This window comes from Hydra viridissima, unplaced genomic scaffold, assembly GCF_058129835.1.
Source record: "Hydra viridissima isolate aposymbiotic clone 2 unplaced genomic scaffold, HvirCarnegie_v1 scaffold_1, whole genome shotgun sequence".
Classification (NCBI taxonomy): Eukaryota; Metazoa; Cnidaria; class Hydrozoa; order Anthoathecata; family Hydridae; genus Hydra; species Hydra viridissima.
In genome coordinates this window covers 4,814,200-4,833,975 of record NW_028324300.1, presented here as the reverse complement: position 1 = coordinate 4,833,975, position 19,776 = coordinate 4,814,200, and the positions used below count along the sequence as shown (strand labels likewise).

At 27.4% G+C, this 19,776-nt stretch overlaps 3 protein-coding genes across 5 annotated transcripts; all 3 read left to right on the top strand.

Annotated features, from left to right (window-relative positions):
* Nucleotides 1–36: 36 nt before the first annotated feature.
* Nucleotides 37–4,987, top strand: LOC145187249 (coiled-coil domain-containing protein 124-like). The gene is made up of 4 exons (XM_080063577.2): nucleotides 37–318; nucleotides 1,831–1,939; nucleotides 2,584–2,757; nucleotides 3,081–4,987. The coding sequence occupies exons 1-4, from the start codon at nucleotides 154–156 to the stop codon at nucleotides 3,311–3,313; spliced, it is 681 nt and encodes a 226-aa protein (XP_079919703.2). The 5' UTR covers nucleotides 37–153; the 3' UTR covers nucleotides 3,314–4,987.
* Nucleotides 3,659–4,987, top strand: LOC145187247 (threonine aspartase 1-like). Its single transcript, XM_080063574.2, has one exon. It carries the CDS (start codon nucleotides 3,659–3,661, stop codon nucleotides 4,925–4,927), a length of 1,269 nt encoding a protein of 422 aa, XP_079919700.2. The 3' UTR covers nucleotides 4,928–4,987.
* Nucleotides 4,736–18,605, top strand: LOC145187792 (N(6)-adenosine-methyltransferase catalytic subunit METTL3-like). Of its 3 annotated transcripts, none has more exons than XM_090099417.1 (23): nucleotides 4,736–4,855; nucleotides 5,280–5,466; nucleotides 6,479–6,651; nucleotides 6,732–6,802; nucleotides 6,931–6,982; nucleotides 7,067–7,097; nucleotides 7,306–7,339; nucleotides 10,779–10,839; nucleotides 10,971–11,006; nucleotides 11,136–11,189; nucleotides 11,275–11,394; nucleotides 12,036–12,072; nucleotides 12,272–12,327; nucleotides 12,566–12,640; nucleotides 16,034–16,078; nucleotides 16,224–16,316; nucleotides 16,498–16,592; nucleotides 16,731–16,769; nucleotides 16,860–16,968; nucleotides 17,173–17,244; nucleotides 17,385–17,460; nucleotides 18,010–18,046; nucleotides 18,167–18,605. In XM_090099417.1, the coding sequence occupies exons 2-23, from the start codon at nucleotides 5,328–5,330 to the stop codon at nucleotides 18,324–18,326; spliced, it is 1,665 nt and encodes a 554-aa protein (XP_089955543.1). In that variant the 5' UTR covers nucleotides 4,736–4,855; nucleotides 5,280–5,327; the 3' UTR covers nucleotides 18,327–18,605. The 3 variants fall into 3 exon arrangements, with proteins under 3 accessions (XP_089955543.1, XP_089955613.1, XP_089955680.1); XM_090099487.1 differs by lacking the exon at nucleotides 4,736–4,855 and adding an exon at nucleotides 4,977–4,999; XM_090099554.1 differs by lacking the exons at nucleotides 4,736–4,855; nucleotides 5,280–5,466; nucleotides 6,479–6,651; ... (2 more) ...; nucleotides 7,067–7,097; nucleotides 7,306–7,339 and adding an exon at nucleotides 10,480–10,625.
* The last annotated feature ends 1,171 nt before the right edge of the window (nucleotides 18,606–19,776 follow it).

The window sequence follows — 19,776 nt, the reverse complement described above, 5'->3', positions numbered from 1 at the left end:
TATTTTAAAAAAATGATGCTTTTTAATCTTAAAGATAACATTTTTTTAAAAAATATACTTCAAGAGCCATTGTATATTTTAAGAATATTACATAATTAACCCTAAATACCAGTTGATTTTTAACTCAAGTTTCTGTCTTTGTTGGTGCTTGATATGCCCAAGAAAAGTTCTGGGTGGGGAGTAAATACGAAATCTGTGGAAGCTCAAGAACGAAAAGCTGAAAAGAAGAAGAATGAACAAGAAGCTAAGCAACGTGCTATAGAAGATGCAAAATGGGCAGACAATGACAAGTTACAAGAAAGAAAGTTGCTTAAAAAGGTTTTTTTTTTTTCTTAAAAGTAAAATTTTTTTGTTTTCAAGAAGTTCCCTTGGAATTTATATTACAAATGAAAAGGTTAATATATTAATATTTATATTTATAATAGGCTACATAAGTACCAAAATTTTTATGTTTTATGCAGTTACAATTTACTCTTACTCTGCTTTATCTTACTCTGCTTTATCTTACTCTGCTTTATCTTACTCTGCTTTATCTTACTCTGCTTTATCTTACTCTGCTTTATCTTTGTTTACCTTTACTCTTCATAAAAATCAGCATAAAGCTATGTTAGTAATAGAATATAAAATAGCTGAAGAATATCTTTGTGCCTTTATAAAGCAAATTACAAATGAAGAAGTTTCACAGTGAAAAATATTTAATTTGTGGTTTTAATTTTGTTTTATTAACTTATATTCTTATTTTTAAAATCTGTTTTCTGATGTTAAACTAGGAAAGTAATGTTTTATCAGAGAAATCTTATGAGCAGCAACAGGATGTAAAACATATCTAAATATATCTAAATATAAAAGCCTGTCAAAAAAGTGTTTTAGTGGAATTCTGTAATTAAGTTAGCTTACTAGAGTTACACACAAAAATTGTTTTTTTATGTTAGCAAGAGATTTTTTGCATACAACAAATATAATTTAGCAAAACACTGTAAAACCATATCTAGAACATTTGTTCAAATGTTACTACGGTTTCCTTGTCTCAACAATAAAATAACTTTATAATTTAACACATTTTACTGTATTATTGTCATAAAAGTTAATTATTTTTGCTGAACTTAAGGAAATTTTTTTAAATGTTTTTTGCTTCAAAAAAAAATTAATTTTTTATTAATTTGTTATTTTACTTTGAAAAGAATTATTGTTCTTACATTTATTTTTGTTGATAATTTAAATCTGATTGATGTCTAAAGCTGCTGTAAAATCAAAGTTTTGGATTTAAAGATGTTGTAATGAGCTTATATATTCTATTATTTGTTCTATTTGCAGTTATAAAGTGTAGTTATAAAGTTGCAGTTATAAAGTTGCAGTTATAAAGTTGCAGTTATAAAGTGCAGTTATAAAGTGCAGTTATAAACTGTAGTTGCAGTATGCAAAAACTATTATAGTGCACCCAAATAGTTCAAATCAACTTTTTAATTAAAAGCTTTAGCATAATTTAACTTATATAAAAACATTGAAAGTTTGGTAAACTTTATTTTAATTTAATGGCACAATTTTTTTGCACAATAAATTCAAGAAAAAAGATTATTAAAGGTATGTTATGTTGTTATGGGAAGTTTTTTAATGGAATATCTAAATATATAAATTATTGTAAGTTTTATTTATTTCAAATGACTGATACTTATTCATTATTCATTATTAGATGAGAAAAGTGTCATGTTAAGCAATTTATTTAGCAATTGTAAATTTAAAAAATTGTATTTTGAATGTCTAACAAATAATTTGATGTTACATTTTGCTTTTATATATATGTGTGCTGTAGAACCTTCCATTTTGTTACAGGAGAGCGTCACTCAAAAAAAACAGGAAACATTAGCCAGAAAGCTAGAAGCAAAAAAGCTGCTTGAAGAAGAAGAATCAAAGTTGGCCAAGTCTACAAAAGTAGCTCCTGGTACTTTTAAAAATTATTTCTATTGTTAAATAGTTTTCTATTGTTGTTGCTAGAGGTAGGAAAACAAATGTAAAAATCCTGTTATTAAATTTTAATCTCCCAACAAAAGTATCAGTGAGAATCCTGTTATTAAATTTTTATAACCCAACAAAACTATCAGTGAGAAATGTGCACAACAAATGCACATAGAATAAAGGGCACAAAAAATCAATGCAGTTTCAGATTAGTTTTTCATTTGATAAGATAATAAGTTCTTATGACAGTATTGTAAGAATAGGACATGAGAGCTAATTTATCGTAATTTTTTAAAAATTTATGAAAAAATATATAGCATAAAATGCTAATCTGAAGCATAGACTGAGTTTATAAAGTAAAACTGTTTGCTTTATTTCACCAGTCATCTTAACTATTATTTATTTATTTTTAATAAGACTATATTCTTATGTACAACTGGGTTTACAAAATTGAATTTCTTCCTTTTGCACTTTACTAACAATGTCATTATAAACAATTATTTATTTTAACTTGAATTTATTACAAGTTTTAAAATAGAATAAACCCAATAAATAGAAGCTGTAAAGAAAAGGTTTTTTTTAACACTAAAAACTCAAAATATTATTTCTAAAAAGGTTGTCTTTTTATAGTTGGACCAAAAAAAGTAACTCGCTCTGAAATTGATAAGCAAAAGGAGAAGGAGAAAAAGCAAAATGAAGAGTTGTCAAAGCAGTTAGAGTTGCAAAAAAAACGTATCACACAAAATCCTGAAATGGAAGCTGAAAATCCCAATAGAAAAATGGCACAAATGCTTGAAGAGGAAGGTTTGGTCTTGCTTCTCGTTTTTATTTTAAGCATGTAAAAGATTTTTCAATATAGTTATACAACCGTTGCTTTATCTTATGTAAAGTTAAGTATTGGATAAATTACTTAATTCAATCACTCAAATACATCAAACTATTTTCATTAGAAGTATCATTTTTTTAATATGTATTATCAATCAATTTTAAATGACATTTGAAATGAAATTTGCAAATGCAAACCTTTTAAAAGTTTTGCTCTTTTTTTTTAACAAGTTTTTTTAGTTGCATTTTAAGCATTTTACATAAGTAGTTTATTGACATCTAATTAAGAATTTTTAATTCAGGTATTGTTGAAGCCCGAAATATTGATGAAGCTGTTGCTGCACTCACATTGGACTCAGAAGGCTCTGTTGATCTCCATCCTGAGAAGAGGTTGAAAGCAGCATACAATGAGTTTGCTGATCGAGAATTAGCAAGAATTAAGGAGGAGAATCCTGGATTACGTTTATCACAGTTAAAGCAAATACTGTGGAAAGAATGGCAGAAATCTGCAGATAATCCCCTTAACAAAAGATAGTATAAGTTCAAAAGTTAAACCATTGAACATATTATCTTTTATTTATATCAGCTACCTTATATATAATTTTTCTTAAAAATCCGTATTTGTAAACATTTAAAAAGATAGATCTGAAATTTATTTGAAAAATTTATGAGAAATTTTTGATATCCTGTGAATTTTTTTTTTTTACTTTTTTTATCTCAGTAGTGAGATATTATTACTAAGAAATATTTATTACTGTTTCTTTTTAATTCTTGATTTTTAAACTTGAACTATTCATTAAAAAAAGATTTAAAAAATCTCTTAAGTTGTAGAAATGCACTAAATAACTTTTATTTACTGTGTTTCTACAACTTCAGAGGTATGTGTATGTTAAATTTTCAAAGATTTCCTCAACTCTTACTTTTCTTTGTCTTTAAGCTAAATATGGCTCAAACTAACAGTTGCTCTGGTTTTATTTGCTTACATATTGGTGCTGGTTACCATAGTATAACCAATGAAACACTTTACACTAACCTCTGTAAAAATGCTTGTAAGCTAGGAAAAAGGCTCTTAAAGAAAAACTATATTTGCACTGATATTGTTGAAAAGGTCTGCAGTTTTCTTGAAGATAGTGATCTTACAAATGCTGGCTATGGCTCTAATATTTGCCAAGATGGTAGCATTGAGTGTGAAGCAGGTATTATGGAAAGTAAAACAAAAAGGTTTGCTGCTGTTGTATGTGTTAAAAACCTGATGAATCCAGTTCAGTTAGCAAAAATATTGTTAAACAATCAGTCTGAAGAGCATGAATTAGGACTTTGTCCCCCAATGATTTTGGCTGGCAAAGGAACTAAAGTAAAAGCAAGAGAATTAGGCTTGAAGTTGGTGAAAAACAAAAGCTTGAGATCAAAGAAAGCTTGGGAAGATTTTTTAAGTTATCAAAAAAGAGTACAGACTGTGACACATTTAAAAAAAAAATCGAATGAAGTGATTTCAGATGGTAATTCTCAAATTGGAGAGAATTCTAAAGACAGCTTGCAAGTTTTGTTTTCTTCAAAAAAACAAAAATTGTCACTTGAATTTAAAGATGAAAAAGAAGTTGATGAATGTCTAAAAGAAAAACAAATTAGTGAAAGGTTAAATACTATAGGTGTAATATGTATTGATACTAATGGTGAAATGGCATCAGCTATTTCAAGTGGTGGTATAGCCTTTAAGAAGCCTGGAAGATTAGGTCATGTTGCACAATATGGTGCAGGTTGTTGGGCATTTCAATATTCGCCTTCTATATTTGTTGGTAGTTGTACATCTGGTTGTGGTGAATTACTTGTACAAACAAATTTGGCAAAAAGAGCTGCAGATTATTCTATGAGTAATGAGATTTTGAATTATAATGATTTTCTACTAGATGAATTTGTTAATTCCCAATTTATAAGTAGTTCGCAGCTGCGACTTTGTGGACTAATTGTAGCTAAATTTGTTAATGAAGGTAGTGATTGTTTTGTTGACTTTCATCTTGCTCATACAACAGAGTCCTTTGGTGTGGCTTTTATGGCTGGTAATATGAAGAGTCCAAAGGTAATAATGTCTAGATTGAACCATCTAACTACAAGGGGTCCTGTTTCACAAGGTTTTTTTGTAAAGCTATGAAAATGAAGAACATAGCAACAACAAAAAAATTGAATATCAAACAAAAAAATGAAATAAAAACTTTGAATTTTAGTGAGCATATGCTTCTTTTTTTTTTAAAACATTTTTTTTTCTAAAATTTCTAAATAGTTCAATAAATTAAATGTAATATATTTAATATATTTGAAGTCTAATATCCTTTATCGTTATCATCTTTTGTTTCACCAACATGATAAACAAAAAGAATATGTTCTAATTTCTTACTCTTACATATTTAATTGAACTCCAATTACTCTATAATCTTTTTTTTGTGTATTTTATAGTTTGCTTTAAATTTTTTTTTCAAATCTTTCTATAAAATTCATATTTTTAGGAAGATTTATAATTTTTTGAGTACTTTAAGCAGTAAATTACTCTAAAAATGTCGGATACGTGGAGTAAACTTCAGGCTCACAAACGCAAACAAGAAAATTTGCGTGAGATGTTAGCTAAGAAAAGAAAAGAGAGACAAGTTTTGCTGGAGAGCACTACTGCAGGAGAAATTGTTAAGCAAGAATTAGGTTTTTTTCTCCTTTTGTTTTTTGTTGTTTTTTTTTAAAGGCTAAATGTTAAAGTTGATATTTAAAGAACATACAGGAAAAAATGGCTGGGTTGCATTTTATAGTTTGTGACTTATCACTGTTGCTCATTAGATAAATATTGTTTGTTTTGAAAGATATTTTAAGTTTAAACACAGCTTTTCTGTCCTGAAGAAAATCTGATGAGAATTTCTCTATGCCATCCATATCCTAAATAGCTCTATTGTTGCTTAAAAAAAAACAAGTTGCATATTTATCTAATTCTTTAGGACAGCACTAATGGTCATATACAAAATTGCATAAATTTTCATAAAATTAAGACCTTAATTTTGGACAAGAGTCCTGATTTTGCAAATAAGTTGAAAGTTCAATTTGGTGGATGTCAACAAGTATTTTTTGATTCTTTAAACTCCTTAACTTTTAAAAAAAGTCTTTTAGATATATGTAAATATAATAAATCAATTTTTATCAACTGCATGTATCTAATCTTGATATTGCATTCTATTGTTTAGCCCCATGTTTACTTTTAGTAAAATTTAATAACTTAAATCAAAGTAGTTTCTTAAGTAAATTGAATGACTTGTTTAATTAATTTAAAGCTTGCTTTTAAGTTAATTAAAGTTTGTTGCAGTTTACTTACAAAAGTTACCTTTAAAACTTGTTAAAATTAAATTATTATAAATAATAAAAATGGAAAAACAATTCCATGGATCGTGGGAAAGAGTGATTCAAAAGATCTTTCCTTCATCAACTAGCAGTAAAACAAAAAATATTAAAGTAAAGACTGCCATCTAGCACTGATTTGATGATGAATTGTGTGATCTTGTGATGTATTCAGTAAAACATTTCTTTTGCTTAAGTATTTAATATCTCAAAAGTGGAAATTCATCACTCTGTTGTTTTTTCCTGTGCACTTGATTTATTAAACATAAAATCTAATTACAGTTCAAATGAATTAAAAATCAATTTTTATGAATTTTGTAAAATTTTTAAGTTGATGAGGAGAAGCAAGAGAAAAATGAAAGTGTTGTAACAAATGCTCCTGGGAAGGTTGAATTAGATACAGCAGCCATTATTGAGTTGGAAAAGTACATAACTTTAGAATTAAGTAAAAAAGAATTTTTGTTGCCATTAGCAATTGAAGACCTGCAAAAGCATTTGGAAAAGGTTTGCATTGTTATATATTTAATTGCATTAAAAAAAAAAAAAAAAAGTAAAATTAGCAATAAATTTTTTTTTTCTTTTAGGTGAAAAAAAATGTAAACAGGTCAAGTATTATGATTGTAGTTGAAAAATTGGAGGCTCAAAACTTAATTAGGTTTATAAAATCTGTTGTTTTTTTTTTTAGTATTATTATCTAGTACACTTACAAAGCTTATGAAGATAAATTTACTGTTGAATTTTTGAATTAAACTTAAATGAATTCAGATTTTGTAATCTTTTTAGTGTGAAGCGAATAGGAGAATCAATTGCCATTTATGATTGTGAATATTTGAAAGTAATATTTTATTTTATTTTTTATTTTTTAAATATTTTTAAAAAATGTTCTTACTACATATTTTTTTAAATGTTTGTTTTTTAGTTGCGTGCAGTTCTTGGCAACCTTTCTACAGGTGCCTTGTTTTTTGTAGTAGTTGTTAATAATGTCATTTGTTGTTACTTTATACATGGTAATAATCTTATTTTCTAAATTTACCTTGAAATAATTACTGAATGATCAAAATATCTCAGTGAAAAAATTTTAAAATATTGTCATTTTTTTAAACTAAATCAATTGGTACAAATAACTAAATTTTCTTATTAAAATATTTTCATTTTTAGCAAATGCTGATAAAGTAGCTGTGGTTGAAAACAGGTACACTAGAAAATAGTAGTTTTTCTTATATAGATTTTCTTGTATTGAGAGAACAGAAGCTGAAAAACTCTGTTATGCATTAGATAAGTAAACTTTGAGTTGTTTCTTATCTAATATTTTGTAAAAGTATTATAGGTGCGATGATCTTTCTGCTGCTTAGCTAAATGTTCAATTTGTTCAAACTTTGGCAAATGTTCAACCAAAAATTGTATTTTAAAATTTTCATCCTATAAAATATTTATCTTCAATAGTCTTTTTTAAATTTATTTATATTTTTTCAATTAAAACTTCTAAACTCTGAAAAACATTTTTACTTTTCTCAACATAAACACTTGAGATTATCAATATGATTTTAGACGATAATTAAACTTGGATAATTTGTATAATTATTTTAATGATTGCCTTATTTTCTCCAAAAGAATTAAAAATAAATATGAAACTTTAGTAACTTGTGTTTGGAAAAAAATCATGTGTTAATGTTTGGGTTCAGTGTTAGGCAAAAAAGCTAGGTTCAGTGCATCACTAAAATTTTATTAGAGAGTAAATGATATTTTAATTATTTTGTTAAACATATTAAATAATGACTTTATATGGCTGATGAAATGGCCAAACCTAATCTACTAAAAAAAAATAATGTCAGCTTGTACTAGAAGCATAATTAGTGGCACTTTGGTCCAAAGGATCAGGCAGGTTGAAAGTTCTTGACCTTAACCAGAAAATTATTATTTAGATTAGAAATTTTATTGGAATCACTTTATTAATAGCTAAATTTTTTTTTTTACTGGAACAATTTTTTAATGAAAATAAAGTTAAAAGAACTTCTTTTAACTTTATTTTCACTCTTTATATTTTTCTTTACTTAACTTAACTTCTTTTGTTTTAAAAACAATAACTTTTTTCTTTCTTTAAAAAATGTGTTAATAATCTAATTATGCACATTTTTTATTTTATGTCATTCAGAGATTTAACAATAGTTTAAGTTCGTTAATATTAGGTGTATAGTGTTTCCAAGAATGGGAAAATTTAATTCAATATTTAAAAATTTTTACCTTAAAAATGTTGAAATGTTTAAAAAAAAAAAAAAGCTAAAACTTTACATAAACATTTAAATATTTTTTCTTCTTAAAAAACCTGCCATTTTACCTTTTTAATCAATTTACCTAAGATTTTCTCTAAAATTTAAGGGGGCCTCTAAAAATTCCACTTCAAATAAAAATCCCTTTTGTAACCATATTTATTCCATAAATAGGAGCATATTATGTAAAAAATATCATTATAAAAAGCAATTATCATGCAATTTTAAAAAGTGCAGATTAAAATGAAAAAAAAAAACTACTAGTTTTTACTTAAAACTTGCTTCATATGTTTTTCTCTACTTAAAAGTAAAAAGATTTTTATAATTTAAAGTAAGCATTGAATTAAAATATTTTGGGTTTTGCAGGGTTTTGATGTTAACATCTCTTAACAAACTGGTTTGCAACATTTTTATGGTTTTTCAACTCAATTCTGGTATTGATTTTCAAATTTCAGGTCAATAGACAAAGAATTTAAATCACAATTTAATCCCAATTGTATATTTTAAGATTATTGGAAAAAACATTAAAGATAAAAAAATCTAATTTGAGCCTTGCTTGTTTAAAATAACAACTTTGATTGAGCATTCCCAACAATAGCAGGAGTAAACAGTCTCTTTTCAAAATACCTGGTTTTATATGAATTGGAAAAAAAAAATTCTCAGAGTTCCCTAATGGATCATGCTTAACACTGTAATGTCCTGGAAAGAAATATGTGACTGGTCATGCTTGAAGTTTGATGTGATTTGCATTATCCCAACTTTTTCATAAGCACAAGAAAAACATTTGCTAAGTATAACTAAGCTGCATACCAACTAAAAGAAAGTAACCATTTTCAAGTTTCCACATATGCTTTGCTTATGATCTTCATATCTGGTGAACTTTAAGGGAACCTTCATAGTTTCTTCATAGTTTTCTTTGAAGTCAACTGTATGTGCATCAAGAGCAAATGATTATTTATTGTGATTGTTCAGAAACACTGCTTTCAAACTGCTCTTGCTCAAATAAATCAACAATTTTCATTCATTAGGATGAACTTCATATCCCAATTCATTCATAAGTTCATGGACATTATTTTGATTTATGAATGAATTGGGATATGAACAGTAAAATGTTGGAAGTTTGGCATGACGTACATGAAAATGGAACATTGTTGTTCTTGTGTTAATGGTTCCACTCTTGTAGATGGGAACCCAACAGTTCTAACTTTTTAACAAAGTCTCATTTAACTAGTTGGCTAATTAAGTAAAGCTGTTTGAGTGTCTTAAGTTCAGGTGGCCTGTTCAAATCAATTGGTGATTTCCTTGTTTGTTTATTCACTTCTTTCATCACTTTCAATCTCATTAAGGCTCGAGCAGGAACAGGAATATCTTAGTTAAGTTGGGCAGGTTTCAGAGCTGATTTGCATTTAAGATTTCTAGTCCTCATTGTTTTTCATGAAACCTCTTGCACATTTATCAAGTAGGAGTAACTATTTTCATGAAACCTGCAACATTTGTCAAGTAGAAATGACTATTTTCATGAAACCTACAACATTTGTCAAGTAGAAATAGCTTTTGTCCACATGATTCTTTCATTCTTGGAATACCATCAGTTAACTTAACAATATTGATCTACCCTTCCGATTCAATTACTATATCAATTCAGAGGTACAAAGAGTACAACTTACATAAGGTCCCCATGACTTATTTTAATCACTAATTTTACAACTAAAATAATGTTATCAACTCTGACATGATGTGTTATATTTTTGTGCAGATCAGTCAGCATTACCTAACCACATATATATTGCCAAAATCTGTAAGGTAAATCACCAAATTTCATTACAATAGCAAAATTCAGTATAAATAATCTTATTAAAATCTAACTTTTATAAACAATAAATGTTGCAAAAAGTAGTTGAAAACCCCTGTAAAAATTTATGCAGATGCATTAGAAGAAATGTTGATTATTTTCATCAGATTTAAGGAAGCAAAATAATTTTAGAAATGAAATTTTATCTTTTAAATTCACAATTTTATTTTAAAGTGTTCTAATTGATATGATTAATATTTACATTTTTACTTTAAGTGCAAGAACTTTGAACCTGTCATTTGTTTTGGTCTACAGTGTTGGAGGCTTCATCTCATTTTTATTCTGTAATATTGAAGAATTGCAATATGACATTTTTAGCAATTAGTATTTTTAACAAATAAGATGTTAAGGTTGATCAGGTGATTACAAAACCAATTATGGTTGTTCACTTTTGATTATATTTAATAAGTCTGAGTAATATTTGTTTATCAATTTTAAAGTTATGTTAGAGGTTTTTAATGCACTTGTCTATCTTAACGAATAAGATAAAATTTAGTAAAATATTTTTTTAGTGATTCAAAAAAACCCCGCGATATGAAACCAGAAGCTGATGATCAAAAGGATCTTATTGCCGTATTTTTTTTTACATTTGTTTTTTAATAGATGATTTTTTGTAAATAAGGTTGTGATAAAAAGCTTTTTTTAATAAATGTCAATATTTCAGTTATTTTTTGTCAGAATTTATTTTGTTTTTTTTCTTTTAGAGCTTGCTATCAATTCCAACAATGAGAGAATCTGAGGTTATCTTTTCTCAACATTTAGTTTCCCTATATAAAGCTAATATTAGTGGATTTAATTTATTTCCTATGAAAACAAATTTATGTTATTTAATTACAAACGATAAAAATGAAAAACTTTATTTTGTGTAGAACAAAAAAATTGGAAATGAAATTCTTGATCTTCTAAATCAAAAGACCGCCAAGGTAATTTGTTATCTTCTTGCCTAAAATTATAAACAAGTTGTACAATTTTTTTCTTTCCTATCTTAATAATTAACTTTTTTTATAGGAGCAATCTTTGATTGAAAAATTCAAATCACAAGGTGGTGCCATGGTGCGTGAGTTTTGTCCTTTTGGTACAAGAGAAGAATGCAGACGCAGCAACTCCGATAGAAAAAGGTGTAAAAAAGTAATGAACATAAGGTTATTAATAATTTTTGGATTCCTTTACTTGTTCACCTTTTTTATTTTTATTGGTCTCAATCCAAAAAAATCCTGAAAAGCATCCCCAAACCATCATGGCCAATCAACCATCTTGGTTCCAATTTGAGCACTCTTGATTTAATCAGCTGCCAACTTGTCTTCTCACTTTTCATATGTACTTTTTTTTGTTTCCAATATCAGCCCTTGATAACCAAATCATTATATTCCTAAAAAAGAGTTTTTAAAAAGAAAGTGATTTTCTTTCAATCCCTAAAATATACCTCATCCTAAAAAAATACCATGATGTAATCAAAGGAAAATATCATGATGTAATCAAAGGAAAATATTTATGATAAAAGAATTTAAAAAGGAAATGTTATAGAACTTATTTATTTAAGTACTGTGTAATAAAAATTTGGACTGTAGTATTTGAAATAAAAGCAATTCATTTGAAGAATAAATGTCATGTCTACACTTTTCAGCAATGTGTGGTTGATATCTATTTGTATATTAAATTTCTAATAATTTAATACTAATTTTGATTTGCATAAAGATTACTGTTCAACTTAACTAATATGAATTCTTCTATACTTTTTTGAATGTCAATATGTCTTTTTATTTTTATAGTTACATTTTAAGAAAATAATCCAAGCACATACAGATGGTAACATGATTTTTTGCTTGTTTTCACTTTTTTACTGTTCTCATTTAATATTTTTTATTTCTCTGTAGTTTTGCTTTTGTTACTAAATACTCTTCGTTTTTTTGAAGTACTTTCTGTTAACAAATGTTGTGCAATTTCCTTTCTTTTGATTAACACTCTTCTGTTAATGTTCTATTAAACTTCTGTTGTCTTTATATAGAATTTCTGGGCGACTGTTCATTTTTAAATACCTGTTTCCACATGGACACTTGCAAGGTATGATTATTTAGAGTATTATATTTTTAAGAAGAGGTTGAGAAACTTAAATACAGAAAAAGTATACTAGTTGAAACAAATATATATTTCTCTTTTTGATTTTTTTTCCTTTTTTTTTTTTTTGGAAAGAACTTTATATTTTATAAAAGTTTGTTTTATGAAAGTTTGATTTATGAAAGTTTGTTTTTTGAAAGTTTGTTTATTTCTGAACTTTAAAATTTTATTTTTGCACTTTTAGTATGTTCATTATGAAGTTGAACAACAAGGGTCTGAAAGTTCAGCAAATAAATTGAAAGACACAGTTGATACAAAGGTTTGTGTTTCTTGCATTAAATAAAATTGAAGTTGTTCTTTTTTTAGAAGTCACACTGCACCAAAGTAACTACTAGATTTGCTGTTGTGAAAAAATAGTTGCCATTTTTCTGTCTATCAAATATTTTCAATAGGGTTGAAATCATATGATCCTGAACACCATAGAATGACTTACATTACTCTCAGTGAACCATTCAGAAATCAACTTTGCTGTGTGAGTAGTTGCTCTGTTTTGTTGAAATTTCCAGGTTTGACTGAAATCTCTGTAAAAAAGGCTTGCAGATGGTAAAAGTGCCCTTTTCTGTGTTTCTTTGTAGATAAATTTATTGATTTGACTTTTGTAAGTGTTGCAACTTGCAGTACCATGATGGGAAATATATTCCCAGGTTCCAGCAGATCCTCCGCCTTTCTGGATCATTGGTATACAAAACTGTCACTCATCTTTCAGCCATTCGACAATAACTTTTGTTTTGTAGTTTGCAGTTTGAATTTTGGCTTGTCACTGAAAAATAACTTTTGGCAAGTCTTCTACTGACCAGTACAATCTTTAAGCCACTGACATTGCCTTGATTTTACTGTCACTGACAAAAGTGGCAATTTTAAGTGCTGCATATGATCTTATTTTTTGTTTTTATTTTTTTAAACACTTTTCTTATTTTCTCAGTGCATTCACCAACTCCTATTAACTTCTTGTTGATCAACTCAGCTAAATTTGAATTCTATTCAGTCTCATTACTCAGCCTAGGATTAACTCTTACCTAATTATAAATGTAGTTGATGTCTCACTAGCCTGACTTTTGGGGTCAGGCTTTTATGAATCGTTTTTCACTATTTTACATTTAATTCACAACTTTATTTACCAAGATTTACCAACAATTACAATAGCTAAAACTGTTTCTTTTTTTTCTTTTTTGAAAATCAAGAGTTTTTATTGTATCATTTAAATGCTCGATCAAAATTTCTAAAATAACAAATTAACAAGTTAATAACTTTTTGTAAAAAATATTAAAGTAACGTATCGAAACGTATATATATATATATACGTTATAAATTTTGGTAAAACCTCTAATTAAACAAGTTTTGGTGATCAGCAAAAAAAGTCGACATCTTGATCGATTTAAGTTTTACCTCAAAGAAGCTATTCAATATTTTATTAATATATATTCAATATTCTATTTATATGCATAAATACAATGTAGCAACTGTATAAGAACTTCCAAATTAACAATTACTAATATCCTTCTGTCACCATGATCACCATGAAGCTTCTCCTGTCTCTTAAAACATGCGTAAGTTTAAATGCTTTCTACAAAAGTGTTCTTCATTGGTGGAACACTTTTGTAGTACACATTGGTAGAACACTTTTGGACTATAGAACATCATCAAACTCTAGTCTTATATCCAAAAAACATTTCCTAGCACTAAAGTAACACTAAACAAAAAATAAAATTCTGGTAGGGTACCAATGTTTAATATTGCCAGTAGTTTGTTTTGTATCTAGCTTTAATGTAGAATTTCCTTCACAATGGTGACTTTGAGAGAATTTCTTCTGTAGACAAACAGAAAGCAGGCTTAGTAAATATATTTTGAATTCAAAAATATAAACTTTTTTTACAAATCTAGTACAAATGTATTTAGTATTTGTACTAGATTTTTAAAATAAGCCTGTAAATAAGCCTGTAAATACTTCTCCTATAGCCAGTACCAGCAACAGCTGGATAGTAATCGTTGTTCATCAAATATTTTGGAAAGATATATAGCTGAATTTAGTAACCTACTTTCATATTATTCCCAACAACAACAGCATGTAGAATTGTTGGTTGAGAGAAACACAGTTTGTTTATAAATAGTTTGTCACAGTTTGTCATAAACACACAATCATCACAGCCATCACACATATAAATACACAGCCATCAAAAATTTTTTGAATAGTATTACTTTTCAAAGTTTTCAATTTTTTGTGAACAAATAGGGCGAAAACATTAAAAAAAAAAAAAAAAATCTCTTGAAATAAAAACTATTAAAGTTTCATGAAAAAAAAACTTATAACTTGCTTTCATCTATGTTGCCAACTTTAGCGGCAATGATTGCTTGACAATGACATATTTATGGCAAAACTAATGTTCCAATTTTTGAAGTTTATTTTATAGCACTCACTTTTTACACTCTTGAGCATTATTTTTTGACATTTCTGTTTCATAATCTTATAGTTTAAAAAATTCTGATTCGTTCCTATTCAAAAGATTGAGATGGTACGATTTGTGGTCAATTTTTAATTCCATTTCTGTCTAATTTATCCTATAAAATTTAAATAAGGGAAAGATTGTTTGATTGGGGTGGCCAAATCTTTTTTTTTTTCTTTTTGTTTTACTTAATTGATTCCTAAAACCTTTTGAGGAATGCTTCATTATCTTCTTGAAAAATGAATGGTTCTCTAATTATCAAAACTTCCTGAAGGAATGGCACAATTTCTTAAAATGTCCTAATGTCTATCATTATTCTGTCTATTTTAACAATATCATCCAAATTATTACCATCAAAACAACCCCACACCATGACATTACCTCCACCATGTTTTACTGTTGGCACCACACAGTTTCATCCTACAATCAATCGTCTCTTCACTGGTACAACAGATGTTGGATCTTCTCAAGAACTTTAATTTTTTTTTTTGCATTGATCTTGGTAACTAAGATATTTATCAAGGTTTGTTCAGGGAGTGTGTTTAGGTAAAGAAACTGTAAGCACTCATTTGAGATGATATGAGAGCATACATTTTTAAGTTTATGATTTTTTTTTCAGTATTTTTTTTATGACTTTTTTTTCAGTATTTTTTTTATTTTTATATCATCTATCCACGTTTATATTACCATGATTTACCAATATAAAAATAAAAGTAAATAAAGTTAAGAAAAAATCATTTTCTTAAATCTCTGTCGTTTTAATATTTTATGGAATGTGTTAATTTTAGTTTATCTTAGTGTGGTAAATTAAGAACTAAACTTAAACGCCCCCCCCCCTCCTCCTCCTCCTCCTCATTCACAGAACTTACATTCTGTGCTAAAAATAAAATTAGTGAAGTTTGAGACAATTTTTTTTGTTTTTTTTTTTGTTGTTGTTGTTTGTCTTAGTCAGGTAAATTCTTATCTAAAAATATATCATAGTACCTTACATGTGTTTTAGAAAGACTTTTTTCTGTAACTATATGCATAATACTTTTGTATTAAGAAAGCTTCAAAATTTTAATTAAATAACAACATGTTTTTTTATTAAAGTTGTCCATGATTCAGATAAGTTATTACTTTAATTGATTTTTTGTTGTCATTGTTATTATCTCAGCATCTTTGTTATTTTTTGTGCGGCTCTCTATGTTGTTGTAACTTTCTTAATTTAGAAGACAGATTTGTTAGGAGGAAAAATAATGTTGATGCCACCACAGGTTTTTTTAATTTTTTTTTTGTACATTTTTACACAAGTTTTATTTATTTTTGTGTCTGCATAAGTACACAGTTTGACTGTTATAAAATATTATAAAATATCAAAAAGCTCTTTTCTTTTGAAATGCATTTTTCTCATTTTTTTAGTGGATTCAATGTGATGTTCGAACACTGGACTTGGAAGTAATCGGAAAGTTTAGTGTCATAATGGCTGACCCACCCTGGGATATTCATATGGAGGTACGTTTAGTTATTATTAAGGTCAGCACTAAAAATCTTTCAGCTTTTTGCCTTTTTGTTTATTAAAAAAAGATATATAATATAATTATTGTGTATTAAATCTTTAACGTTTAAAAGGCATATCGATTATGTAAATGGGTCCCATTTTTCTTCGATTTAATATCTCAAATTATTTTTTTAGCTTCCTTATGGAACAATGGCTGATCATGAAATGAAGCAGCTGCAAGTAGGAAAACTTCAGGACGATGGATATATCTTTCTCTGGGTTACTGGGAGGTTATCAAAGTTTTAAAGTTCTAGCACTTATCTGGTGTTTATGTACCATACATAAATTGTTTAAGAATGGAAAAGTTCGAAATGATAATGTTTTAAATTTCTAATTTCAGTTGATTCAAAACTCTTTCGTGTTTTTAGAGCTATTGAACTGGGACGTGAATGTCTAGAGGTTTGGGGGTAATTTTACATTTTTTTTGTTTTCTGGTTTGATTTTTTTTTAGTTATGTTGCTAGAATTATAGGTAATTACTTCATGCTTATTTTTAAGGTACAAACGAGTCGATGAATTGATTTGGGTGAAAACAAATCAGTTGCAACGCTTGATTCGAACCGGACGAACTGGACATTGGATTAACCATGGAAAAGAGCATTGCATTGTGGGTTACATTTTGCTCAAGATCTTTGCTTTTTTTAAGTTCTTTCAACATTTTTCAAGTTGTGTGAACATTTTTACGAACCATTTTTAAAACAAGTCCCTTTTTTAAAATACTTATTTAAAAAAGATTTACTCCTAAAATTACTCAAAAGTGATATTTTGTTTAATCATCTTGTTTTAAAGATTCAATTATTTTTTTGTTCAGATCGGTGTTAAAGGCAGGCCTGATCCTTCGATTTTCAACAAGGGGCTTGATTGTGACGTTTTAGTTTCAGAGGTATAATAATATCGCTACTTATACTTTTATTTGTTATAGTATATTTTGGATGATATTACATTTTGTTATATTGCATTAAAGTAGTGAAATAATTGAGTTAAATCCAAAAACAATTAGAAAATAATTTTTTTGTTCACTAGGTTCGAGATACGAGTCATAAACCAGATGAGATATACGGACTAATTGAACGCTTAGCTCCTGGACAAAGAAAGTTAGGTGAGTTGAAAAGTTAGGTGAGTTGAAAAGTTAGGTGAGTTGAAATCACAAGTTAAAAAAGAAAATCTCAAAAAGAAAATACAAAGTGAAATGGGAGAAAAAATTAAATATGAAGATGTTTTTTAATACAGTTTTAGATTAAATTGTCAAAAATTTCCAAAACGTTAGAATAGTTTATTGCTTTTTAACCTACAGTGTCCTCTAAATCTAAGGGAACTTTTATTAGATAATCCTTTATTAAATACACTATTTGCTAGTAAATTTGGAATGTATTCTTGTTTTGTTCTCACTTATGTCTCTTTCAACTGTTTTTTTGTATGAACATAAAACAATATAAATCTAGTAATATTTCAAAACAAAGAGAGTTTTTATCTTAATACCCGTTAAATAGGAGAACAGTTACAACATAAATTGCTCATTGAATGTGCTATAAGTTTTTTATAAATTTAAATGTGTTCCATTATCATTATTATTATTATTACTATTACTACTACTGTTGTTGTTGTTGTTGTTGTTGTTGTTGTTATTATTATTATTATTATTATCTAGAAATATTTGGTCGACAGCACAACGTGCAACCTAATTGGTGAGTTTTAATTGTAATTTTGTGATGTTTTTGCTTCGGTTTTTATACGTATGTTTGTGTTTTATTTGTTTCTAATAATTTGTTATAAGCGATCAACATGACAAAAAATTGTATACATAGGATTACTCTTGGCAACCAGTTATCCGGAGTCAACTTAATTGAACCAAATGTAGTGAAGCGTTTTAAGGAAAAATATCCCAGCGGAACGTGCATGGAACCCGATAAAAAACCTATACCAACCATTATTGATGCAACTCCTCAGCAAGGCGGATTGGTTTGAGGAATTAATGCAAATGTCACTTTTGCTTGAGTATGACAATAAAAAAAACTTATAGTGAAGGAGGAACTTGCCCCAAATGTTATTCAACTCTACTTACATTTTTAGAAGAAAACTCGAAGTTTTAAAAGGCAGTTATATAAATTATTTACAATTTTTAAACGTCGTTCTTCATACAAAACAACATTTGTATCACTTAGGTTTTTTTTTCTTGATATGAAAAAATCCTTACCTACATTTTGAAACGAACATGGTTGCTATATAGCATAAATTGCACAAAAAGTTGTTTTTATTAACAATACCCTTACCTTAATGTTAATTTTTACACAAATATTAACCTCGTCTCTTAGAACAATTCTTAGAACAATTCTCAACTCGAACAGAAAAATTTGATTTAATATTATATTACTTTTCATCTCTAATAAGAATAGACATGTCCAATCACAACTAAATAACTGTTTCAAGTAGTGAAGGCATTTTCTATAACCAAATAATATCCATCTGCAAGAGTTATGATTGTTTTAAGAAAACGAGATATAATATTGAAAACAAGTTAGTGTTAAATCGTGCCAATAGATAGTCATTTGATCTTCAAAAATGGTTTAGAATATGGTTAGATGTCGAGCATTTGAATTGATTCTAATTAGAACTAAGTATTGCTATAAGCTCAATCGCTTTGGTCTTCATTTGCCAAGATAAACTTCTAAGTTGTACTTGTCTTTCAATGAATGTTAGCAGATAGTAAAAAAATAAATTCCTTAAAAGTGTTTTTGCCTTGAATTTAACGAAGAAAATAATTCCTTCAAACCGTTAAAATACTGGAGATTTATTTAACTTTAAAGACTACTAAAATAGAATGTCTGTCTGAAAGTTTCTCGCTTCAGTCATTAAAGTTAAAAGTTGAGTAAGTTAGGAACTTCTTAGTCATAAGATAGATCCGTAGTTAAGTTGTCTTAGAAATAGCATTTACAAGCAATTATAAAATTTGCCAGAAAGATGAAATGAGATGAAGTGGGAGTGACGAGAAAGGTATTTTAATTTGCTGAAATTAGTACGTTCATAAATTTGTTATGTGTTCAAATTTTGAACCATTTTAGTTTGTTCAAGTTGTATTTTTGATACAAATTTTCGATTAAAAAAAAAAAAAAAACCAGAAAAATAAAGCATAAAACGTTAAATTTCTATAAATTCAAAGTAAGAAATTTAAATCAAGAGAAGTTTCAACCTAAATAGAGATTTTAATATAAAACCGAATTTTACACTTATTATTGCTGTTTTGTATTTATTTATTTTTATTTATTTATTTAAGGGGGGGGGGGGATGTTAAAAAGTTTAGCGATATAGACATTTTTATTTAGAGTGCAACTCAATTTTTCGATTTATAGCACAAATCGCCTTGTTTCACACCCCCAAAAAAATTGATTAGAGTCTAATTAATATCAACTGCAACTGT